Source organism: Micromys minutus (assembly GCF_963924665.1).
Source record: "Micromys minutus genome assembly, chromosome: 21".
Taxonomy (NCBI): domain Eukaryota; kingdom Metazoa; phylum Chordata; class Mammalia; order Rodentia; family Muridae; genus Micromys; species Micromys minutus.
The window spans coordinates 40,033,849-40,060,662 of NC_137956.1; the positions used below are offsets into that span (position 1 = coordinate 40,033,849).

The following is a 26,814-nucleotide window of genomic DNA, read 5'->3' on the forward strand; positions in this document are numbered from 1 at the left end:
CTGGAAAGAGTTCTGTGAAACTCCAATGGACTAGTATGTTTGAGGTCATCCTATGCTTATGAGTCCCTGTCTCAAATAAATACTAATTTTTTTCTGGGTAATTGGGGAAACATTAAAATGGTGAGCGTGAAGGTGAATATGGATAACCTTAGCACTTGAAAGGCTTGAAGCAGGAAGGGAGGCCAATGATTTCTAGGCCAGCCTGGTCTATGTAGTATGCTACAGCTACAGATCAGGCAGGGCTATGTAGAAGACTTTGTCTAAAGGGGTTTGGTAGGGGATGGGTGATGGGGTAAAGTAAGTAGATTTGAAAAGGAAGAATTAGGGAAATAGCTCATTCAGTGTTTGCCTGGTATACCTGAAGGCCTAGATTTGATTCCCAGAACCCATGGCCATATGGGTTGTATTCGTGATCTCAGGCTTAGGATGTAGAAGCAGGAAGATCCTTAGCTCACACACTGTTCAACTTGTCTAACATAATTGTCCAAGACAGTGAGAGCCCATCTTAAAAGAGATAGATGGAGCTGGACTGATGGCTTAGCAGTTTAGAACATCAGCTGCTCTTCCTGAGTTTAGTTTCCAGCACCCACATAGTGGTTTATGAACATCTTTAAAGGGATCTGATGCTGTCTTCTGACATGCAGGCATACATGCAGCAGAACAACTCATTCATAAAATAAAACAAAACAGAGGTAGATGATATGTTCCTGAAAATGACACTTATTAGCCTCCTCTTATTCAGTGGTGTAGAAAGGCTGGTCAAAAATGAGACCTCAGCTTTCTCATTTTATATTCTCACTTATGATTTTGGGCAGAACAGTTCATTATTATTTTTGTTGGATGTCTGTAAAATGAGAGGATAAGTTTTCAGGAGTAGTTACAGCATTCTATGTGCACACTTTCATGTCCTTGCAGTACTGTTTTTATAGACTATGTTAGAAGGGATTCAGCAAATAGGATAATTTCTTTTAGGGAGTTAGATTTTGAGAGTTACCTTTTCTTCTTCTCTTTTCTTTTAAATACAAATTGAAAATAGGTCTTAAATAGCATCTTTTATGGGTGATGGTGGTTAGTTACTTTGTTATTTTGTTTGTTTGTTTGTTTACTAGTGGGGGAAACCTAGGTCAAGTCTCTGGAAGCACCCAGCTCATGACAGAACCAAGAAGAAGCAGAAACAAGTAAAAGCACAAATTTGACTTATAGTTGGATTTAAGTGTCTTATTGTTGGAATGCATGTCCAAAGCCTTGTGCACTGGCATCTTTTTAAGAGAGAGGGCTTCACTATGTAGCCCAAGCTTGCCTCACACTCCCGCTGGTCCACTTGCATCTGTCCCTTCAGTATTTGGAATAAAAGTACATAAATTGAGGGCTTCATTAAGCTCCCAGCACAGAAACTAACCAGGAGAACTGATGGGTTTTGGAAATGGCACCAAAATCAGGTTTTGAATTTTATCAGGAAACAGACTGGTGGGTGGATGAGATGGGTCAGTTGTGAAAAATCCTCATGACCTTGAGTTTGATCTGGAACCCACATGGCTGAAGGGATGCAACTCCTGAAAGTTAAATACATAGAGAATTAGGGGAAAGTGCTCCCCATAATGGGAGTGGGCTAGTGAGCCAAGAGGAGAGGAGGATGGGCCACAAGTGAGTGTGGGTCCCATCCATTGAGAGAATGGGATGAGCTGCTGTGACAGCAAAACCCACCTTCCCTCTAAGGACCAAATGCCTCAGTTTTCATTTAACATTAAGGTATTTGTTTTAAGTGACAATTTGAGCCATCTTCTAAAATTATTATTCTTCAGCAGTTACAGCTGGGGATTGGCAAATGAGCCTTGCTTATTTTAAAACAGAATTTTTGAGTGGGTGAGTTCAGCAGACTATGAATAGAAGGAGATAAATGAATGTGTGGGTATACATATATCTATAACAGTGAAAGCTGACATAATTACTGTCCTCAGTGCCTGAATTGGCACCATACTGTATTTTAAATTATAGGGCTGAACAGAATGCTAGATAGCAGGAAAATATATATATATATATATATATATATATATATATATATATATATACACATACAGATTAACACACAGAGACATTCTTTCTCTTTTTTTGTTCATTCTTCCCCTTTTACACCTGGTAAATGCATTTAGCACCCAACTGCTTGAGGAGAAAGAGGGATTGGGAGAAATACGGAGCTTACCATGAATCCCGGGAACTTGCTGTGATGTCACTGCAAGATCTGTGTGAACGTGGGTGGTGTTAGAGCTCCAAGAGTGAGTGGGGGAGCAGTGAAAAAGCCGATGTCGCTTCCAGAGAAGCAGCCAGCCGCTCTCACTGCCGCTGTCACTGCTGCGAGCGACCAGCTCTCTAAAGACAAGCTTTCAGAGTGCAGAATGGATTCCCAGAAAGAAATCGGTCAGGATGGATTTGAATGGCAGAGGACAGAGGGTAAACTGAATGAAATCGGGCTGAATGTAAGCATGGATGGGCAGCTGAAAGACGGGCTTGTGAAGAATTCCAGCTTTCTGGAACAGAATAAGCTCGGCTTTTTTGAGGGGAAGCTAGACAAAGAACTTAACATCGAAGAGCCTAACAAGGCATATCAAGCAACCTCCGATCACCTTGAGAGCAGGTATGTGATTTCAGGAACCTGTCAATCCTCGGAGGGGAACTTAGTACACCAGAAGGCAGCTGAGTTCCCTCTGGGACTCACAGAGGGGCAAGACAAAGCCGCTACAGTTCAAGGGAAGGTGGCAGGGAAGAATGGATTAGAAATCAAGAGACAGACAGATCTAAATTTTCCCGGGGCTGCTGACACTCTCCCTCAACATGGTGAGGAACAAGAAACCAGTGCTTGGAACCCCAACTTTTACTCAGTGACTCAGAGCTCTCAGCTCTCAATGGCTGAAACTCCAGGAAAAGAGAAGAATGGCCTCCTCTCCAGCTGCTCGGTGATTGGGGTGACAAATGATAACTCTGGCCAGCTTAATAATACGTCCCCATTACTGGTGGCTATTACCCACTCAGACCCAACTAGTGAGCATTTGCCCACCACCAGTCCACCAATCACTATGGTGGAATTCACTCAGGAAAATTTGAATATAGGCTTTCACAGCCCAGGCCAGGATATGGAGTTGAAGAAATTAAGTTCTATTGAGGAGGGGCCTATGCTTAACCAAATCCCCCAGCAGAAAAAGGCAATCCGAAGAGCCTTATCTGAGTGTTACCACCTCTCAGTGCCCCCAGCTGTGAATCTTGCTGATAAGTACCCTGAGCTGCCTGCCCGAGAGGAGCTTCCTTCTGGCCCGCTGCCTCCCACCACTAGCCCAATGCCAAGCCCTATGCCCAGGAAGCTAGGTGTGCCTGCCATGAGGCGCTCCATGACAGTGGCTGAGGACCAGTCAGCTATCTGCAGATTGAATGCTGGGGAACTGCCCAGCCTGTCTGCTTCTGAGGTACCTACTCCTTTAACCTTCGAGGAACCAGTGGCCAAGGAGAGAGAAGAACTGATCCACTTCAACAATGACAGCAGCATCTCTGGGAAGAAGGAACTGGGCATTGCCGGGCTGTATCTCCACAGTAAGCTGGAACAGATTCCCGAAGGAAGCAGCAAGGAAAAGGGGCAGGAAAATACTGGTGAAACAAGAATTGATTCATGTCCCTTCATCTGCCAGGAAGATGAGAAACAGCTGATGGCACTGGCAGGGAAGAAAGAAATTGAGGTCACTGCAACCCAGAGCACTCCATCGTTGCTGTGCGAAGAGACCCCACGTGATGGTATGTTTCTAAATTTTGCCTCCACTGGGAACCGGCAGACAATGAGGAAGAAGCCAAAGTGATAGATTACCGACAGGAGCATCAGCAGCTTGTTACTCTGGAGTCTGGGACTGCCTGGGGGAAGGCTTAATTCCCTTGTTGGAAGCTTTCTGGGAGTGAGGCAGAACAAAGTGAATCTGGCTGGGTCACGCTGAATGCTTCACTGTGGATGCTGGCTGGGTTGGTGATGGGTGGGGGCACAAGTGGTGGGCATTAAAAACTAGAGCTGCTTAACCTCATGCCACCCTCCGTATCCCAACCCCCGTTCTTCCACCCCTCTGATCCCATTGGTTTGAGCCAAATGATTCTCTAGCTCTGACCTTCCCCACTTGCCTGTTAAAATGAGTCACTTTGTTTAGAGTCACAGTAGGCTTATCAGTGCTAACCTCTGCTAAATTGCAGTTTGGATAGAAGCTGTTTTCCCTGCTGCTTTTCAGAAGGATTTACTTTTGTTGAAGTTGAAAGAAAGCCTTTTATACCTGACTGTTTAATATTCTTTCCGTGTCCTTTGTGTCTGACCCTGTCAGCTTCTAGTTTTCTCTTCCTGTATGTGTTTTGAGGATTTGTGGGGAGGAGAAAGAGAAGAAAGGAAATTAGGGAGAAGAGACACTTTGGACCCATGAATGGGAATACTGCCTGTTTCCCTGTGGCTGCCTTCTCTTCGCCTTTCTTTCCCTATCTCCACCCCTCACTGCTGCCATTGTTGGAAAACTAAAAAAGCTGTTTTTTCTCTGGGTCCATGTAGGTCCATGATTCACAATGGTGTTTGTTAACAGGGATTTCAAACACAAATTTTATTGTGTGAGGTTTTTTTTTTTTTGGTTTGTTTGGTTGGTTTTTATATTTTTTAAATAGTCACTTTTTCTAGGACTCATTCTTAGTATTTTCTTGAGTACATTTTAATTAAATGTCATTTTAAATTTGTAACTGGGGTGGCCATCCAGTCTTCCGTCTTTACTTGAGTTCTGGGATTGAACTCTTGTTTTGTCAGGCTTGTGTGGCAAGCAGTTTTACATGAGCAGCCATCTAGGGGCACTAGCAGATGTTTGCTTTTATTTTAAATGGACTATGTTTCCTCTCTAGTCTCTTATGATGCAAGATTTTCAGGTGCCCTGAACCTTTGCAAATCTCTAGAAGTAGCAGGACTTTAAAAGTCCTTGTGCATAGGATGTGCTAATCTTTCTGTCCACCCCCAGAAACCCATGATGATCATGGAGAATTTGTGCCATGCACTCTCTAGGCCTAAGTAAAGCCTTAATTTTTTTCCCTTCCTTTTAATTGTTGTTCCCTCTTTCCTTTCCTCCCTCCCTTTCATTTCTGTTGGTGTGGGGCCTGGGGTGATTGAAGGCAATAACTAAGTTCTCCCTCATATATACTAGACATGGCTTGGCAAATTGCTAAAACTCTGAGTATGTGACATAGGACTGTAGTCTTTTCCAAGGCTGGCTGGTGAGTGATATGTGAGGATTTGTTAGTTTCAGAACAGGTTCATTCTAAAAGAAGTTTATGCTGGCAGAAGAAACGTACTAAATGTACTAACTCATTCACCTGTAAATTTGAACCCCAACACTAAGCTATATAAAGAGTGATTAACACGCCTACCATTTGCCAGTAACTGACTGGGTACTAGAAATTGTAGAGATCCTTAAGCAACTTAACTGCCTAGTAAAGGGCTTGGTGGGTGATGGTTGAGAGGTTTGGTGAGTCATGAAACATTATTCCGGGGGAGACATTTAAGTCTGGGTTTTAAAAATAGAATTGCTGACAGTTTAGAGGTAAAAACTTCCAGATAAAGAACTCATGTAAACAAAGGCTTGAAGCCAGTGCTGGGTGTGGAGGTACATGCTTCTAATCCTTGCCCTTGAAAGGCTGAGGCTACAAAGTGAGAACCTGGCAAAGAAAGCAGCGGTAGAAATAGGCAGAGGTATTACACATGCTATTGATCCCAGCACTTAAAGCAGAGGCACGTTTGAGAACAGCCTGATCTACAGAGTGAGTTTCAGAACAGTCAGGGATACACAGAGAAACCTTGTCTCAAAAACCAAAAAGAAAGAAAAAAGAAAAAGACAGTCGAAAGGAGAAATCAGTTCAAAACCTCCATGGCTTTACTCATTTTAAGGAGTATTAATATACAGGATGTAGAAGAATCTCATGGAATCCAACTCAAGAACGTGTACATCTAGGCTGTAGCTAATATGTGTCTCTGGGGGTTCTCTGCTGTTCCTGTACACATGCTTCTTTTCCTCACTCCCATCTGGAAGTTATTTGGTTGCCATCCAGGAAAAAAAAATGCATAAAATACCTAGAAATGGGCATCCAGTCGTACTAAGTTTCAAATCCTGTACTAAGAGATTACTTGGCTGCTAACTACTCTTTCCTGGCAATGATGGCAAATAACACAGCCCAAGGTCCCCATGGGGAAGACTCCCCTGTTCTAGGATAGGTAGGACGAACTGGAAGAGCTAAGACAACTACAGTTTCCAGCCTGATGATGAAGACCAAGGTAGGGGGAATGGCAAATTTAAGACTGGCCTGGTTTACAGAATAAGTTTAAGTCTAACTTGGACAGCTTAGTAATAGATAGATAGATAGGTAGGTAGGTAGGTAGGTAGGTAGGTAGGTAGGTAGGTAGGTAGATAGATAGATAGATAGATAGATAGATAGATAGATAGATAGATAGATTATATATAAGAAAAAGTACCAAATGTAGGTAGGCTTTATTTAATAACCAGAACATGCACTAGAAAAGCCCCCAATATACTAATTTGAGAGAATACAAATGCTATGTAAATTAATGGTAAAGGACCAGAGCCTTTGTGGTCTCCCCCAGATGATAATCCACCTTTACTATTGGGAATGCTTCCCTCCTGACCCCTTAATAAATTAACTTTATTTCTAACTATTAAACAAAACCTACCAAAAAGGGCAGAGATGGCAGAGGATGTGTCTCGTGGTAAAGCACTTGTCCAGCATGATCCTCTGTTCAATCCTCAGTACTTCAGAAGGACAACAGCCTAAATGCTGGTGCTTGCATTTAGGAAGGCAGGTGCAGAGCTACATGGAGAGACCCTGTCTTAAAAAAATCAGAGGGGAAAACAAACAAACAAAATAGAAACCAGCATGGTAGGTGGGGGGGGGGGAGGTTGCAGGAAATCTGTAGTTCTCTAAGCAGGTAGCATCAATACGGGAAGTATTATTGAAACAACCTTAGGAAGGGATTAATATACTGAGTTCTTTTTTAGACATTCTTTTGTGAAACTCTGGCAACATTTGGCTGATCTCCTCCAGTCATACCTCATGAGGATGCCCCTGGGACAAAGAGGAGGTCCTCTGTGAAAAGTCACATCTGGATGACCAGCAGCAGTTCATGCTGTAGTATATAACAGCTTTGTTAAAGGAACCTGAAAGGTTTTGACTCTCAGGACCTACGAAATAGTGCAGTGGGTTTCAGTGATACTTCTTTCTTATTTCTTCTGTACCCCTGGTGGCCTGCAACCTAGAATTCCAGCAAGTAGGAGGCAGCAACAACCAAAAGATGAAAAGAGTGGCAGGTCAGTCTGTCAGCAGGTAAAGCTGCACCACCTGGGTGTCAGTCCTCCAGGTTTGTCTTCTGACTTTCACAAGTACACCTTGGTACCCCTGCCATATACATAAATATATAAATAAAGAAATGGAATAATTTTAACTTTAAAGGATAGGAAAAGGGAAGCCTAGCAAAAGCCTAGTTGTATGTAAACTCTGTTTTTTTTGCCCACTCCCAACACTGAGCAGTCTGCCTGGTGGTGGAGCTTATGACACCTTGTCTACTCCATATTCAGCAGAAGCAACTGTTGACCTGATTCACCCACAGTGGCAGCAATTTCAGGGATGCAACCCATCTCCTGCCATCACCAGTAATGAAATTGTGGATGTCTATAAACTGTTTTTCTTGATAGTCTCTTTGTTTCTTTCCAGAAGTAGGAGAGAAACCTAGATAGTTTTTTTTCCGACCCACTGCTGCCTGGCAAAACAAAATAGAAAACCTGTCCCCCTCCCTCCTCCTGACACCCCAACTCAGCCTGAGAAAAGTCTAGGACATGCATTCTCCTTCCCATTACCTAACTCCTACTATGTGATACCCAGTGATCCAGGGGATTGCTTTTAGTTCCTTCAGACAGTACCAGCATGGATTGAGAGCCTCAGGCCAGAAGGACATAGTAGGTCAGAATTTATACTGCTAGGGCTCTGAATACTAAATTTCACTTGAATTACAGCCAGAATCTACAAGCTAAATATAAAAGGGTGGTTGTCTGGTACAGGACAATATTAGAATTTTAAAGCAGGCATCAAAATTTTTGCTTTAACAAATAGCTACAAGTTTCTTGGGGGAAAAAAAAATGAGGGCCAAGTGAGATATCTGACTTAGTAGATAAAAATACTTGCTGGCAACTTGAGTTCAGTCCCCGGCACCCATAGTAGAAGGAGAAAGTCAAGTGCTGCAGGTCATCCTGTGATTTCCACAGGTACATAGTGGTATACATGAACTTATGTCTTTGCATCCTACCTCTATATGCAGTAACATTTTCAAAAGTCATAAATTATATTTTTAAAGTTCATTATATATAAAAACTGTAGCTGTCTTCTGACACACTAGAAGAGGACACTAGATCATATTGCAGATGGTTGTGAGCCACTATGTTGTTGCTGGGATTTGAACTCAGGACCTCTGGAAGAGCAGTCAGTGCTGTTAACCGTTGAGCCATCTCTCCAGCCCATAAATTATTTTTAAAACCCACTTTACTACTTATACACACTCTGTCTTTCTATCTATCTATCGTCTGTCTGTCTGTCTATCTATCTATCTATCTATCTATCGTCTGTCTGTCTGTCTGTCTGATCTATCTATTTGGGTTGGGGGGGGTAATCGGAAGATGACTTGAAGGTCTCCATTCTCTCCTTGCAGCATGTGGTTCCTGGGGATTATATTCAGGTTGTTAGGTGTAGGGGCATGTGACTCTGTTTTAAGCCATCTTACTGACCCCTAAAATGCTTCTTTTTAAAAGATTTGTTTATTTTATGTATGTTTATTTTATGTACACTGTCACTGTCTTCAGACACACCAGAAGAGGGCATCAGATCCCATTACAGTTGGTTGTGAGCCTCCATGTGGTTGCTGGGAATTGAATTCTGGAAGAACAGCCAGTTCTCTTAACCACTGAGCCATCTCTCCAGCCCCCCCAAAATGCTTTTAAATAAAAGAAATGAAAACTTAGGAAGTTCCCAGAAAGAAATAGAAGTTATTTTTTAAAAGACCAAATGTTAATTGTAGATATTGTAAAAGACAGGGAGGCATCTGTCAGCTTAACAGTACATACCTGATATCTATCCTAGGAATCAGAGGTAGGAGTTTGCCACAAGTTCATCCTGCTGAAACACAGTGAGTTAGTTCAAGGACAACCTGGCCTACAAATTGAAACCTATTCTCATCAAAAAATAAAACCCCAAACCCTGGAACAATAAAAATGGGATAGAACCAGTGAATCAGAGATGTAATCAGCTCAGTGAGTTCCATCCTTGTGGGGATTAGTGAATTTGCCAAATGAGTATGATCATTTGAATAATAGCAAAAAAAAAAAAAAAAAAGAAAGGTAGAAAATGATTCTCAGAAGGACAAGGGAAAATAATGAAAAAACCTGAGCATTGCTACTACCTTCAGAGTCTCTAGAGGAGAGAGGATGTGTGCCTCAGTGGCCATTCAAAGATATCAAGATCTAGTGTACCAAGTTTGGGAAGACAGTAGCAAAAGGATTGAAGAAAGTAGCCAGAGCTTGTGGTCACATGTTTTTTATCCCAGCACTCAACAGGCAGAGGCAGTTGGATCTCTGTGAGTTCAAGTCCTTCCTGGTTTACATAGAAAGCTAGGGCAACACAGAAACCCTGCCTCAATCAATCAGTCAATGATTCAAAAAACTGAACAAAAAGAGCAAATCTTAAAAGCAGCAGAGAGAGGGACTCCTCAGAATGATTGATTTTTTTTTTTTTTTTTAAACAAATTAGGACATTACAGGAGCAGGTTTTTTTGTTTTTTTGTTTTTTTTTTTTTTTTTTTTTTTTTGAGGGCTGTGAACAAGAAATAAACCTTCCATGCCTGTGTGTCTGTGTGTATGCAGCTGCATATGACATGGCTGTAACACCATCTCCTGCTTTTGAAACAAGCTGTCTTATTGCCCTGTAGCCCACCATTGCGCCAGACTGCCTGGCCAGTCTCTACTTACTGCTTACTGGGATTACAAGCAGGTATTTTCCCTTGGGTTCTAAGGATCAAACGTAGGCCTCCATTTGCCTGTTTTACCTACTAAGCTATCTCTCCAGTCCCTAAAGTAGGGTTAGAGGGGTGTTGGCTCAGAATATAACTCAGCAGTAGTGTGTTTGCCTAAGATGTGTAAGTCATGAGTTCCACTTTAGTTAAAGTAGGGTGGTTCAGGGATCTTAAGTGGAAGTAAAAAGTTCAGTAGTTTATTCTGCATAAAATAATGAATTCCAAAAATGTTAAATTAGAAAATCTAAAAGATATTCAAGTAATCCATACACCACCAAGAGGATCTAAGATATAAACTATCAACTCCTTTTGTCTTTAATATATATATATATATTTTATTTTATAGGTGTTTTGGCCTGTGTGTCTATGTATCACATGCATGTAGTGTCCATGAATCCCTTAGGACTGAGCTGTTTGCAACATGGGTGTGAAAACCAAATCTAGGTCCTGGAAGAGAAGTTAGTGCTCTTAAATTTGAGCTCTCTCCAGCCCTTGTTCGGTTTTTGAGGCAGGATCTCAGATACCCAGGCTGGCTTCAATCTCACTATGTGGCTAAAGCCATCCTTGAACACTGGCTGCTACTGCCTCTCCTGAAGCTGGAATTACATTCCTGTGCTTACTTGTTCATATTTTCAGACATTAGCATTTCTGTGGCCTGTTTTCATATTCTTTTGAACTTTTTTTGGAGGGGGTAGATTGTTGATCTTAACAATGAACTGGGGTCTGGGCCTGGGCGTGGTGGCACTGGTCTGTAACCACAGCATTGAGGGAAGAGAATCAGGAGGTGAAGACCAGCATCTGATATACTAGAGCCAGTCTTGGGGGAGGGGGTGGGGGGGAGAGACAGAGAGACAGAGAGAATGAATAGTCAAGCCAGAAGACCCAAATCTTTATCTAGCATCTAAAGCCTAGGTTTGCACCACATAACTTTGTAACTGTAATTCTACAATCCCAGTATGCCAGAGGTGGAGACAGCAGACTCATACTTCACAACATGATGTATGTTGTGATTTCCAGGCCAACCCTTGCTACATAACATCTGTCCTAAAACACCAGTAACAAGAGTTTTTTATGGAGTTTATGTAATCTCTTTGTATTTGAGAATTTTTTGGCTTGGCAATTGTCTTGGATTTAGGTATACTTTCTATGGTTAATGGGTTTTGTGCCAGTCAGAAAATGTCCCCATTAGGACTACAAGTTTCATAGTTGTCATGGTGCTCCTAGGGCATATCTTGTTGACATCTGAAGTGTCTCTCTCTGTGGAGAGGAGACTTTTTTGGTTTAGACTGATGACTTTATTTTCCATGGCTCTTGGCCTTGTTGGAAATGTAGGTCACTGTTAGAATTGGAGCAGCTTAATCTCACATCCTCTGCAGCGTAGTTCTTTACAGGGAAAGGAAGTAAGGGGGGGTTATTGAACCATCTGGCTCTTGCCCCATCTCTCAGCAACCTTTATTCTCAGAGATAAACTATGGCAGAAGTGGTTTTTGTCCCCTTTGGGTAACAGAAGCTCTTTGTTGCTATCAGGGAAAGGGAAACCAAACCTTAAAGGCTGTTTTCCTTGTGCTCAGCATCAGGGTAAATATTCTCCTTTTTTTTTCTTCACATAGTGACAAGTGCTCAAAGCTCCTAGAATTGTTGTGATCTCAGGACATAGGCTACCCATTCTCAGCAGCATAGCTATTTGAGGTTCTTCAGAATGGAGCTCCAGTCATGGGTCTCTCAACAGAGCCTTCCGTGTTTAAAATGGTTGTAAAATACATTTGCTTAGGATAATTTCCATTAACTCTCCACTTTTTAGGAGTATCCCAACAAGAAGAAGGAAAAGCTGCTGTAGGTGTGACTGGAAATGACATCACTACTCCACCAAACAAGGAGCTACCACCAAGTCCAGAAAAGAAAGCAAAGGTAGGTGCTAGAGTGAATGGTGGTTATCCTTTTCTGTAATTTTTAAAAACCTTTTGCTGTTACTGCTTGAATCATGAATGCAGTTTCTTTTTTTCTGAGCTGTTTTGTCTTCAAATTTAGATGCTCCTAGAAAATATACTTTATATTCTTATTTGGCCTATAACAAATTAATTAATTCAAAATCCTCTGCCTTTGGACTTTCATAGTATATCTGTGTAAAATGTTCATTAAATATTTGTTTGTTATCTATGCTATAGATTGAACCTAGGACCTCATACTTTCTAGGCAAGTGCTCTACCTACTGTGCTTTTTCAGACAGGGTCTTAATATGCCTACCATTTTCAATTTATAAATGACTTTAATTTACTAACAGCAAAAAGCAATTGTAGACATATCTAAAATCTGTTTGTTAAAAAATGAAGGTTCCTTGGACCATGGCTTCAGAAACTTCCTGATGTACTTGGTAAACACATAGGTACCACATTTTAGGGTATAGTTATGCTGCCTTGTCAAGACGTAGGTAAGAAAAATAGGGTGTGGTACCTTTAAGTTCATACCTTTTGGCAGCTGAGGCTAAAGGACCATGAGTTGTGTGCCAGCCTAGGTAATAGAACAGATTCTATTTAAAGAAAGAAATGTGGTCAGTAATAATTCATTTGTTGATGGCTTTATTTATAGAATTCTTACAGCTACTAAAAGTTAATGACAAAGATATTATTAAAATACATAGTTTAGAAATCAAACTATTGGAATTTGTGGTGTTATGAAACCATCTCCACAGACCTGGAATTGTGTTCAGTAGTACAGCATGTGCTTAGCATGTCTAAGAGGTTGTATCTGACTGAGAATAAGGAGAATCACAGTATCTTAAACTTCATCTTGGCATCACTGTACTGTTTACTGAGCTCAGAAGAAAGGAATGCTAATTTTAAGTTGCATCAACCCTCATTGCTTATAATTTTACTTTAAATTGTGCAATTTATACATCTTTTTATTTGTCTTTATTCTTGTCTGTGTGTTTGATGTTCTTTAAATATTTAAAATTAAAAATTAAACAACCATCAACCTAAAGCCTTTGGCCACCACTCAACCTGCAAAGACTTCAACATCGAAAGCCAAAACACAGCCCACTTCTCTCCCTAAGCAACCAGCTCCCACCACCTCTGGTGGGTTGAATAAAAAACCCATGAGCCTCGCTTCAGGCTCAGTACCAGCTGCCCCACACAAACGCCCTGCTGCTGCCCCTGCTACTGCCAGGCCTGCCACCCTACCTGCAAGAGACGTGAAGCCAAAGGTAAGTAGCCACCATGCACTTCCTGGAAAAGATTCACTTGAGTTTCAGGTCCATGGGCAGGCTCTTGTTGCTGCAGAGGATGAACTGATAGAGCTTGGAAAGGGCAGGGAAGGGCAGTGATGCTTTGCAAGTCAGTTTGGGTGCTCAGAGGTGCGACCATAACACTTGAAAACCTTTTCTTTTCCCTTTGTCTGCTCTGGTGGGAAGCAATATTCCATCTACTTTCTTCCTTTTCCCTTTTCTTAACTATTCCTTACTCTTTACCTGTTTATGTACCTTAAGCAGTTTTTTCCTTACTTAGCAACATGCTGACTCTTCCGGCTGAGCTCAGCAGGTTCCAGGATCATGTGTCAACTTTGCTTTCAGCCTAAGGCAGCTTCTCACTGGGTTACTTGTGATGCTCATCTTTCCAGCTCACATTGAGAGCTGCACTTGCTTCCCTGATAGCTCCTGGAGGAAGGGAGGGTGCAGACTGTGGCTGCCTTTCTCAAATGTTTATTTGAGAAGGACCTTTAGCCTATTGGTAACTTTCAATTTATGGTGGGAAATGTTATGTCCCCATGTAACCTGGGTGTTGTTCTATTTTAATCTTAAAAAGTAAACCTAGGCATTGTAGTCTTAAATTGAAACCCTGTCTAAGAAGCTGAGAAACCCTATCATAGACTAGAAATGATGGTGTCTCATAAAGCTTTCTTTCTTATCCTTACTTATCCCATTTTAGAATTGTAGGAAGTTATTTGTTTGCTTAAGAGGCTAGGGGAAGGTGACTGGCATCAAGGACAGTAGGTCCTCCCTTTGGAACAGTGCTCCTGGCAGGGGAAAAGAGGCTGTAGGGACAAGATGTGTCTAGTTCACTCTGTGTTCATAATAAGTATTCAAATGAAGTATACTATACTAGTTTCTTGATATATATAACTCCTTGAATATTCTCGACCATCCATAATATAAATATTGTTAGTATTTTTTAAATCTGGGCATGCTTAATTTCAGTCAGATTGCCTTCCTAAATAAAGTCCATGCTAATAAGTGACAGAGGTCACTTTGAGCCTATATCTAATTCCTATTTTTGATGCCTGACCTACTACAACATTGCTTTTTGCTATGCAGTTTTTTCAACACAGTTAGTTGATAGGCAGCTGGCTTAAAGATAGGACATGTATCTAAGCACAGTGGGCATACTTAATCAAGTCCAGCATGTAAGAAGGCTATGATTTCAAGGCTAGTTTGAACTACATAGCCTAAAGGAGTGACCAGCATTGAAAACATCCTTGTTTAGGATGAAGACTTTGGCTTTTCATGAGAAGGTTTCTTTGTGTAGCTCTGGCTCTCCTAGAACTTGTTCTGTAGACCAGGCTGACTTTGAACTCAGAGACCCACCTGCCTCTGCTTTCCACATGCTAGGATTAAAAGATGTGAGCCACTGTTGCCTGGATCATGAAAACATGAAGAGAGTGGTTCATTGAAGTCTCCTTAGGCCTTCTCTGCCCTTAAAGTGGTAGATTTATAGAAGCAAACAGTTAGGGACCCTGTTCAGAAAAGGATATGGGAACCAACAAATTAACTGTGGCTAAAAGAGTCCCTTGTCCTAGCAAATTTCTGATGCCTCATCTGACACTCTTGAGTGATTTATACCATAAGTCACTGTTACTATTTGATTGTTATTACTTCTACTAGCAAAATAATAAGATTCTACTACTTGTTCTAAATCATAGTCATAGTTTGATTTGATACTCAAAATAATTTGTTTTGTGACTGGCTCTTACTGTGTAGCTCTGGCAAGCCTGAAACATGCTTTCTGAATAAGACTGGTCTTAAACTAACAAGAGATCTCTGTGTTCTGGAATTAAAAGTATGTCACCGTGCTCTGCTTGGTCCTCAGACTTTTGTAATAGAGTCTGGAGAGATGGCTCATGGGTTATGAATGCTTGCTATTCTTCCAGAGGGCCCAGGTTTAGTTTGTAGCATCCATATTGGTTCTCTTCAGACTCTACACATATATGGCAGACATGCGCATTTGCGAACACACACACACACACACATACACGTTGGGGGATGGGGGAAGGACGGACAGACAGACAGAGAGAAACAGAGATTTGGGCTGGTGAGAAATTCTAATCCAAGAGTGCTGGTTCCTGATTCTGATCTTTAGGTTTTGTGTAGGCAGTTAGGCTTGATTGGGTTGGCTTTTGGTTTTTTTGTTTTGTTTTGTTTGTTTTGTTTGCCTGTTTGGTTGGTTTTTGTTGTTTATGTTCTTGTGTTTTTCTGACAGGATATCTCTGTGTAGCCCTGGTTGTCCTAGAACTTGCTCTATGGACCAGGCTATTTGTTCCCTGTTTTGTTTTTCCCCCAACCCAAGTTTCTAACATTACATCGCTGACCCTCATTTGAGCAGTGTCCCTTGTCTGATGCTGCTCAGGCCTCATCATTGCCACCTCACTGCTGTCAGCCGTCCGTGCTCAGTCTTTAACATCATCCTGTCAAAGCTGGGCTAGAGTGATGGATGCTGTGTTCTAATCTTCTTTATTCAAAGAAAGAAAGGAAGTGTGGGGCCCAGCGATCTTCTCAAGGACACTCTGCCTTAGGGTTCAGGCTCAGCTACCACTCCCCCCCACCCCCTACCCCTGCTCACTTTTGACTGGTGGCTGCTGGTTTTCAAGAGTGTCATCCTGCCCCACTGCTCTGGGTGAATGTTACCCAAAAGAAGGGCTAAATTAAGTGAGTGTAACTTTTACCCTCTCCTGTGGTACATATGTTTATTTAGTCTTAACCAGTCAAGTATTTTCAGTGTGTTTCAAGTAAAAATAGGTTGTGGTTATGATATACCCTTTAGGGTTACTCTCATTGGATTGATGTAGATTGACTGACTTCAGAACACAGGCCTTCTTACCTGGCCACTTGACTCTGGAGAACTCTCTTAGTGTTTTGGTTTGGAGTGTTTTGTTTGATTTTGTTTTTTGGTTTCACGCTGGACAGGTCTGTTCTGGAACTCACTGTAGCTAATCCTTGCCTCATATTCATAACAATTCTATTACCTCTGTCTGATATTATAAGCAGCACACACCTTCCCTGTTACTTGGAGTCCTTGATCTTAGAACCATTTATTTGTCAGTCACTGCAGTTGGGTCCATAGTGTTTCCTATCTTCTGTGTATGCTTATAAAACCCTCTGGGGTCAACACTAACCTGCAACTCTTGTTACTACCTTTCCATTTCCAGCCAATTACAGAAGCTAAGGTTGCTGAAAAGCGGACCTCACCATCCAAGCCTTCATCTGCCCCAGCCCTCAGAACTGGACCTAAAACCACCCCAAGCATTTCTAAAGCCACATCTCCCTCAACTCTTGTTTCCACTGGACCAAGCAGTAGAAGTCCAATTACAACTCTGCCTAAGAGGCCAACCAGTGAGTGTTACATAGTCCTTCTTCCCATGGGAACCAGCAGGAAGAGAGTAGGGCTTTCCCTTTGCTTCATATAACAGCCCTCAGTGTTCTGGACCTTGCATGTGACGGCCAGGCAGGCATTGGGTTTAACAAGCCTGCATCTTTGAGTGAGCTTAGAAGTTGTGTGTATTCAGAAAAATCTTTAACAAAGGTGACTCCTGTGCATTCTCAGATGATTTTGTTAACTCTGTTGTTGATTCCATAGATCCCAGCAACCTGAGTGTGAGTGGTTATGAGTCCATCTCCATGGCAAAACACTTCCGGTGTGGGCAAGGCCCTAGGTTCAGTCTCAGCCATGCAAAGAGAGGGGGTTAGGAGGGGGGAGAGGCAGTTTAATTTAATCTCATATGCATATTTAGTAAGCTATTTCTGTGGCCAAGTGGAAGTCATCGTTGGGACTGATGAGCAGGGTGAGGTGCTAGCTTTTATACTGTGCACAGTCTCTGTCCTAGAAACAAGCACAGTCACCAGGTCAACATGGACATTTTGTAATGGTCAGATAAGTGATGAATCTCAGCAGATCCCTTGTTAAATATACTAACTTGTTTTTGCAGCCACCAAAACTGAGGGAAAACCTGCTGATGTCAAAAGGATGACTGCTAAGTCTGCCACAGGTAATGCTTAGTCACCTGATGGGAAACATAATGACCCTGCTGTCCTTCCTCAGTTTAGCCCCATGATCTGCTACTTCTCATTTCTTTGCAGTTGACTTGAATCGCTCAAAGACCACCTCTGCCAGTTCTGTGAAGAGAAACACCACTCCCACTGGGGCAGCACCCCCAGCAGGAACGACTTCCACTCGAGTCAAGCCCATGTCTGCACCTTCCCGGTCTTCTGTGGCTCTTTCTGTGGACAAGAAGCCCACCTCCACTAAGCCCAGCTCCTCTGCTCCCAGGGTGAGCCGCCTGGCCACTACTGTTTCTGCCCCTGATCTGAAGAGCGTTCGCTCCAAGGTCGGATCTACAGAGAACATCAAGCACCAGCCTGGAGGGGGCCGGGTAAGTCGGTGAGCTTGGGGATCCTTGCATTCTGGCTTGTACTGCTTCTCTGACACATGCAATCACTTAGGTCATTTTGTTCAGCACCAGGGAATTTCAGACTGGACTTTGGGCACTGCAATATCAGAGAAAGCCTGGGCTGGGTTCTGTTCTTTATCTTTTTTCCTATAAGGAGCTCCTGTTCAATATGTTGGGATTTAGGTTTAGATTTTTCTTTGGGAGGAGAGTCTTCTATTTTATAAAAACTCTAGAAAGTTGGACGTATGGTTCCTCAGAGCACTTGGAAGGCAGAGCAACGGAATCACTGAATTTGACGCCATGGCTGCAGGGGTTAGGGGATATGGAGAGAAAGCTTCAGAAGATATAAGGGTAAGAGACACTGGACATGAGCCCCATTTATTCATGGTTCTTACCAGACACATTTACTTTCTCCCTCCCTTGATGGGAGAGGAGTCTGTCCAAATGAGAACTAGGGTACCCACTGGTGAACACTGCTGTAAAATGAACCCCATACCCTGGCTTTTCTAAACTATGGTGCTTAACGTTAAGAAACTTCTGAGTCTGGATGTAGTGGCAGGACCTTAATTCTAGCAGAGGGAGACAGGATTCTGATCTTCTGACCTCCACACGTGCTGTATACAAGTGTGGATATGCATACTTGTATATACACAAACTTTAAAAAAGAATATTCTAGTTGCATAGGCTTCAGTTTCATGTGTCAAGTGTTAGCAGCTATTGGGAGGGAGCCCAGGATGTAGAAAAAATGGTAGCACAGCTCACCTGAGACTGTCCTCAACTAGAACTGCTATGTCAGTACTCGACTATGGTACTTACGTTGTTTAATCCATGGTTGATTAAATAAATAGGGCTCCTGAAGAGATGATAGCATTCAAGAACCCATTGCTTAGTTTCCAGAACCCACATCTGTGCTTACAACCCCTTGGTATATAATTTGTGTTCAACTGAGCCTAGCCCTCTTCTAGTCTCTATGGATACCAGGCATGCACATGTTATGTATATGTAAAACATTCATGCATACAACGTTTTAGAAAATATTTTAAAGAAATTGAATAGACACAAAAATGCAGCAGAATCATGGTTCGTTTGGAAGATGCTAATGATAGACTAGGATCATCTGGGAAAGGGGCCTCAGAGTTGTTTTGGCTGTGGCACAAGCAGCCCAGTGTCTGGGCTGAGCCACAGGTAGCCTTATCTCCCTCTTCACTCTTCTTGGTCTTTAGTGCTAAAAACTCGAGGCTCTAAATAACTTGGGCTAGTTATTGGTACTGTTGCCATGTACCTGATGACTGTGGCTGTGGCCATATGCTTGACATACAGAGCAATAGAGGCAAGAGAGCACTGTGATTTAAAATGGCAGTCTTTGAACTATTTCTCCATCAATGCATGATCTCTTCTGTGTTTCCTTTCTGGCCTGAGGTTCTTCTTTCTGTGCCCCTCACTAGGGATCTCTGCAGATCTAGACTAGGGGCAAGGGTGATTGCTTCTTTCTGCCTGATATCCTGGCCTTCCTTTTGTCTTTTTCTACCTTCTTCCTTCCTTGGCATCTGGGCTCTCATCTTGGTTTGAAACTTGCCCCCTCCCCCCTATTTATCTCCATCCAGGCCAAAGTAGAAAAAAAAACAGAGGCAGCTACCACAGCTGGGAAGCCTGAACCTAATGCAGTCACTAAAGCAGCTGGCTCCATTGCGAGTGCACAGAAATCGCCTGCTGGGAAAGTGAGTTTTATTTAGGTTTACCTCTCTGAGGTAAAATGGGAACATCATTCTCCTAGTCTGAGTCATTTTCCCTTCTATTCCACTTTGCTCCTGTTCTTAACTAGTTCCTACACTTCTTCCTGTGTTCCTTCCTCTAGTTAATGACTCAGCCATCAGACAGTTTTTATATCAACCCTGAAAGCTTACCAAGTTAGGAGCTCACCATACCCTATTGGATGCTTAAGTCAGCCAGATGAATGAAGGGAACTTGATACTGTCAGACACTTCCTTGACATTTCAAACTCATCTAGTATGCATACAAATACATCATACCCAGGTTCTTCTTCAGAAGTCAGAGCGGTGGCTGTACCCAGAGCCTTGTCTCCTGTAAAGTTGCTGCTAGGTATGGAGACAGATGCACCTGTCTGGCTAAAATCCACCCACAAAGTCATGAAAAAAGTCAAAAACTTTAAGGATCATGGTATGGTAAAGTACTCGGGGTACTCAGTGTGTGTTCTGGTTCTGTTGACAGCATAGCATGTTTCCTTTGCAGAGAGCCTTTAGTTCTAAGGAGAAGGGGGGAAGGAAGGACCTTTATTCTTGAGAGCTAAAACTCTATGTTACTCTTTCCAGGTCTAGGGTGCTGCAGTGCAGCCTGGTTGTGCTCTCCTGGACTGTACATCACAGTAGCACTGTTTTGGTTGGTCTCTTTATTCACCAACACATTTTGTATATCTAGAGGACCCAAAGAGGTATAACACCAGATATGCTTGCTATTATCCTAGCAGAGCTAAGGGTGACACAGAAGGATGAATTTGAGGCCTGCTTGGAGTATATAAGCCCCTTATCTACACAGTGAGGTCCTATTTCAAACACACTGAAATGAAGCCTGGCCTCATCCATCAGTGTTTCTAAAAGAAGCTGGTGAGGAGTAAGTGCTGCTGAGGCTGTTGCCTGTGCTCCCCCTGGTGTCAGGTTCAGGATTACATGACTATTTACCTTTTTATATGAACAATGCATCTTCCTTCCTGCTGTTATCAGATCTGTGCCTTTAACCAGCTGCCCAACAGTTCTTAGAGCAGCCTTTGTTTCTGGGGGTGAGTCTGGCTGCAACTCTTCCAGGCCTCAGGTTCAGAACATCCGTACCCTAGCCGAAATAAAGCTAGAAACCTTGAGTCCAGCTTTCAGGGAAGAGTTTCAACAAGAAGGTAGGGTCATATTTTGGTGGACACCAGGGGCCTGTCGCTGTACGAATCTTAGAAACTACAGCACAGCCCCCACCCAGAGCAGTGAGTCATAGCACTGTGCAGCCTGCTTCTGTCTTGTGTTGTTCCCTTTCTTGCTTTCACATTCCTTTCCCTGTGTTTTTAACCCCTGTTCTAAAAAGTAGAGACAGAATTACTCTTTGTTGACCATTGTGATCACATGTGGACTCACTGTCTGCTTTGTGTCGGTTCTAACTAGCCCTCTCCCTTTGTGTTTTCCCCTTCTCTTTCTATTCTCTAACATTCCAGGTCCAGATAGTCTCCAAAAAAGTGAGCTACAGCCATATTCAATCCAAGTGTGGTTCCAAGGACAATATTAAGCATGTCCCTGGAGGTGGCAATGTAAGTATAAACTCTGGCTAGTTGTCCTATGAGACATAGTCCCTGTGGGAAACCCAGGGTGGAAGTGGGGTTGGAGGGCTCATCCCCTAATGTGACAGGATCACAGTGGCCTGGGTTGGTCCCTGACCAAGAAGCAGTCCAGCCATCTGAAGGGAGCTGTATGCCTATATTTTTTAGGGTGTTCTAATGATCTCCTAAAAAACAGCTTGTGATGCTTAGGTAGTCCTCTCATCACCATGTGTGAGAGGCTTTGTGTTTTCCTCTAACTTCTCTAAGTTACACCTGCTCTGAGGACTGGAAGCCCCCATTGCTGGGGATGCACAGACTTGACTGTGTTCTTGGACAGCCCCTGGGTGAATCCCAGTCCTGAGACAGGTACCTACATTCTCCAAGGCTGTGCTTGGAACTTTGTTACTGTAAGATTGGTATTAACCAGCATTGCACCTTCTACTTCTGCTTCTATCTGTTGCTTCCTTTGTGTTCACTTCTCTTTCTGCTCCCCATTCTCTGTCTTCTATGCTTAGTCCCTTTTCTCTGTTCCATCTAAACGTCCTCCTGTTGTCACGCTGCTGTTCTGGGTTAGCTCTTTGCATATATTGGAGGTGCTGGTGCTTATAGCTCACAAGGAGACTCCGGTCAAGAGAAAACAGCGCATTCAGTGGCTCTTTCTCACTCATCCCTGTGATGGTGCCCAGGCAGATCTGTATAATGGATGAATTCCTGGGCCACTCACATATGGCCCCGCTCTTGTCTCCCATTCAGGACAGACTGACTGGCCCATTTGCTTCATTGTACTTGGCTCCTTCTTGCAGTCCTCAGCTGGGGTTCTGCTTTCCCTCCTCCTTTTCAGTCTGTGCCCCTGCTTCAAATGCTCCGGCCATTCTGCCTGGGGTCTGCAAACACCTTCTGACATTTTATTTTGAGAAGTCCAGCCAAGAATGTCCTTCCTCCACTAAACCCTCTGTTTCATATCCTTCTGAGTTAAAACTCACAATGGGTCTTTTGAGACAGGCTTTCTCTGTTTAATTCTGGTTGTCCTGGAATTCCCCCCTGTAGACCAGGTTGGCCTTGAACTCAGAGATCACCTAATCTGCCTCCCAGACGCTGGTATTAGAGGTATCTGCCAACACTGCCAGGCCTACTATGGTTCTTGATGGCAGGGAGGTAGTGTCCCTGGTCAGTTGGTGGTTGGCCACATTTTAGCAGCTTCAGATGAGGCTTGCTGCAATGAGTAAGATTTTGAAAGACAATGACAGCCTCTGAGACCAGGGTAGACACTGATCTTTGTGGCTTTTCTCTATGGCTTCTTGGCTTGTATAGAAATGTGGGTGAACAGAAATTCTAAGAGAATTGGGTTGTTTCTGTGTGTGACCAAGTTTTATTGTTTTGAAGTTTTAAAGTATGTATCTTGCCTAGCATTCATGTTCAGTCCCCAGTATGGCATAAACCAGGTGCAGTGATGTGACACGTGCCTGTGATTCTAGTACTCAGGAGGTGGATATAGTAGAATCCTAAGTTTGTAGACCTGTCTCAAAAAAAAGTAATTATTTATTATTCTGTGTAGTGTATACATAGTCTGCTGTGATCTTTTCTTTTTTGAGATTTATTTGTTTGTTTGTTTATTTATTTATTTATTTATTTATTTATTTATTTATTTATTTATTTATTTATTTATTTATGTGAGTACGCTGTAGCTGTCTTCAGACACACCAGAAGAGGGCATCAGATTCCATTACAGATGGTTGGGAGCCACCATGTGGTTGCTGGGAATTGAACTCTGTTCTCTAGAAGAGCAGCCAGTGCTCTTTAATGCTGCCCACTCATGATTTCAATGAGGTCACTTTAAGGGTCAATGTAGTTCTTAGGAGGCTATCTTGAGAGGAAATCAGAAAACTGCATAGTAGTGTTTTCAGGTTGGAAGGTTGATAGTAAACAGCATGTAGACACAGATTGAATAGAAATGATATTTCTTCTGTAGCTTATGTCAGTTTCTCCATAGCGCCACCATAATTTATCAACATTCTGGTGAAAGTAACAAGCTTGAGGCAGTGGACAGCGGATACAGCACTTGCCACACAAGCATGTGAACCAGGTCTTAGATCCATAGTACCAACATAAAAAGACCAGGCAACCTTAGCAGCCCACATGGAGTCCCAGCAAGGACAAGCTGGCAGTCCAGCCTAATCAGTGCGCTCCAGGTTGTGGAGAAACCTTACCTAAATCACACACATGTGTAACACACTCACATGGATGTGCAAGAAACAAACAGAAGTTTTAGCTGCTTCAGTATCTGGTCCCAACTTAAAGATTTTTCTGCAGTTTGGATTCTATTTTACTCTTGTAAGGTGGAGAGTAAGTGCTCAGACCTGTGGGTAGCTCATTTCAACAGCATGTATTAGTGTGTGTAAGATGTCACAGAGCAGCCATACAGTGACAGCCTATGATTGGTTGTATGCTGAGTTGTTCTTCAATAGACAGGATTCTAATGTGATGACACACCCCTTTAATCCCAGCAGTTAAATTCAAGGCCACTTTGATCTACATGTTAAGTTCCAGGACATCCAGGACTATATAGGAAGACCCTGTCTTGAGTAGTAATTAAATAAAACCTACGACTCAATAAAGATAAATATGTGGTATTGCTGGATGTCAGGCTTTAGCATGGAGGGGGAACCCAGTAAAGGAAGGAAACACATCCTCTGCCGGGGGTGGGGTGGGGAACTGACTACAGAGAGCTCCAGCTGCCATCCAAGGAGGCTTTGTTAAGCAAGTAGACTAAAAATACCTTGAAATATAATAGATGGGTACATGTATTAGTATATGGTCTATTCTCTTTAATCTTAAGATCCTTCTGTACTTGGCAAGGTTTAAGCTATTGGGGTGTTATTTTGTTGTTCTTTGGTTTTGATTGAATGAACTGCATGTTTTATTCTAGAGTCTCTCTCTCTCTCTCTCTCTCTCTCTCTCTCTCTGTGTGTGTGTGTGTGTGTGTGTGTGTGTGTGTGTGTGTGTGAGATGACTCAAGTCACAACACATGTATAGATGTCATACATACATATATACATATAGATAGACAGCTTTGATAAACTCCACCTGAGACACAGTATTTTGTTTTTATCTACCTACCCCAGACAATTGAGGAGCTCCTGAAGTTCTGTTGTCTAGGTCTTCCTTTGCTCTGTGTGACTTACAGAATACCAAGTGTTGTTGCTATGAATCTGTGTGATATCTGAAGATTTGAAGCAGGTCCTTACATTGTACGGTCAGCACTTTTACCTATAGATGGAGCTATCTCTCTAGTCATTTAGTAATCTTTTGTCCTGTAGTTTTCTTTAAATTAGTTTACATGTTACTCCCACATTTGGCATGACTTTCCCAGGTAATAGCTTCTCTCCACCAGGCAGTAGCCACGTGTGCAGTGCTAGTAGCCCTTTAGTGGGGGGCTTGAATGTAACGTGTCTTTTAATCAGAACAGTCCCTTATTAGCTTTTCTTTCATTGAGGCCTTAAAGTTAGGAGATAAAGAAAGGGAGGCCTGGGGGCTGGAGAGATGGCTTAGTGGTTAAGAGCACTGGCTGCAATTCCAGAAGTCCTGAGTTCAATTCTCAGCAACCACATGGTGGCTCACAACCGTCTGTAGTGGGATCTGATGCCTTCTTCTGGTGTGTCTGAAGACAGCTACAGAGTACTCACATACGTAAAATAAATAAATCTTTAAAAAAGAAGAAAAAGAAAGAGAAAGGAAGGGAGGGAGGGAGGCCTTGAGTGTAACTTCACATTTTGGGAAGAGCTCAGCCCTATATGACAGAATGGCCTCTCTCAGGCAATCTCAGGGATGGAGAGCCACCTCTGCTTCAGTATACATTGGTGGACTTGTTCATGGAACGTGTACTTTCTGAGATTCCTAGGACTTTTGTGTACACTGAATCTAGACAGTCATCTTAGACCAGGTGTTCATGACTTTAAGTTGTGTCTTCCAAAGAAAAACATAGCATCCAGCCTTGGGTGGAGCAGAGTTCATGGAGATACTGCTGCCTCTGCCTCCTGCAGTGCTGGGATAAGAGACCTAGTATTTTGTCGATGAAAGCGTACAGAAATCACTGTGGCTGTGTGATTGGCCTGGGGGCATGCATTGGAAAGCACTAGGTGGAAGGAAATTCTCTTCAGTGTTAGTTTAACTTCTGTGTGAGGAGTGATTTTGAGATGAGGCCAGACAGGCAATTCAGGAGAGAGAGTCTTGATGTTGGTGTTTGTAGCCTGTACAGTGGAGCAGCTCTGGAGGGTGGAAAGGAAAGCCGGCGCCCAGGAATGAGGTGAGAAGAGCCAGAGTCGATAATGGGCTCTTTAAAGCATGTTAGGAGGTGGCCTTAACCTTGAACAGATGGAAAAGGAAGTAACCATAGTTGGTAGAGGTCAGGTGGGTTCATCCATGACCTGTGCTTTGTCTCTGAGGATATTTGTTTTCTGTTCTTCTGCTTAGGTTCAGATTCAGAACAAGAAAGTGGACATATCCAAGGTCTCTTCCAAGTGTGGATCCAAAGCTAATATCAAGCACAAGCCTGGTGAGTGGCTCAGCCTCTGGCTCTGAGAATCCCTCTGTAGCAGGTGGGCTTTGAAGGGTCATCTGGGAAATTTCCATGACACACATGGGAACCAGTTCTAGAGGTGCTTGCTACATGAAGAGCCAACTTTGGATCCTTGCAGCCCACATAAATGCCCACCCACCGGGCATAGCAGTCAGCTTGTAATTTCAGTGCTTAGAAGTGGAGACAGGATACCCAGAGCCAATAGGCCAATTCTAGGTTCAGCGAAAAGACTCTGCAAGGCAATATCCTGGCATTTAACCTCAGGCCTTCACAAGCATGTGGAACAACACACATGCACATACATGCATGAATGCACACTACACACATGGAAAGATGAAAACAAAGCTCTTGAGATACTTCCCTGATGGAGAGAGATAGCAGCTGGGTGCCACTCTCCTATTGGAGGAACAGTTTCAGTCCACTTTTACAGCTGTTTCCTTGGGGACATTTACTTCCTGTCCCTGGCACTCTTTTGTGCTATGTGCCAGGCACTGTTGACCAGGCCTGGCCTCCCACTTTAGCATTCCTGGAGCTAGTGCTAGGGGAGCAGACTCATCTCAGATCTAGGACCAAATGTAGCCCCAAGCAGAGCCTCTTCCATGCCAGCCTTGACAGGAGAAGATGGGGGTTTTGGAATTCTGTCTGACCTGAGGGTCTCCTAGCATTATAGGTGGCATTTCCATCTGTCAGCATCACTGACAGCATCCTACAGAGGCTTCTGAGAAGAGCCTGAGTACTTGTCATGGCTCATGCCTCAGTTCCATGTCTAGAGCAGACAAACTGTTGTGAGGTCTTGTTCTAGATGCTGGCGCACAGCCAGCAGGGCTGATGTCTCATGAGATCACTCCTCGTGGGGGCTTATGGTGGGGGCTCAGAACATTTCCCTTCTCTCGGTGACTCGAGTTTAGGTTGTTTATTTTATTTTCTTGGTTTTGTTGTGATGTTTTGTTTTGAGGCAGCGTCTCACTGTGTAGCTCAGGCTAACCTGGAATTGATTGTAGCTCAGGATAGTTTTGAACTTGTAGCAATCCTCTGCTCAGCCTCCTAAGTGTGCCCTGTTTTGAAGGAACAAACACTATGGTCCTTAAGTAATTGTTTATCCCACTCCCCTTTTATCTGGAAAATACACTTATATGAGGTCGATCTTGCCCTAGC

At 42.9% G+C, this 26,814-nt stretch overlaps 1 protein-coding gene across 10 annotated transcripts in view; it reads left to right on the forward strand.

The window, feature by feature from the left end:
• MAP4 (microtubule associated protein 4) overlaps positions 1–26,814 on the forward strand; it is a 118,054-nt gene that overhangs the window by 90,252 nt on the left and 988 nt on the right. For 3 of the 10 annotated variants that reach the window (XM_080934449.1, XM_080934451.1, XM_080934456.1), the window contains 8 exons: positions 11,916–12,022; positions 13,095–13,316; positions 16,532–16,715; positions 17,309–17,368; positions 17,460–17,752; positions 19,375–19,488; positions 20,982–21,074; positions 25,554–25,635. In XM_080934449.1, coding sequence (XP_080790575.1) covers positions 11,916–12,022; positions 13,095–13,316; positions 16,532–16,715; positions 17,309–17,368; positions 17,460–17,752; positions 19,375–19,488; positions 20,982–21,074; positions 25,554–25,635 — 1,155 coding nt within the window. The remainder of the gene's footprint in view (positions 1–11,915; positions 12,023–13,094; positions 13,317–16,531; positions 16,716–17,308; positions 17,369–17,459; positions 17,753–19,374; positions 19,489–20,981; positions 21,075–25,553; positions 25,636–26,814) is intronic. The other 7 variants (XM_080934452.1, XM_080934457.1, XM_080934454.1 and 4 more) reach the window with 4 other exon arrangements.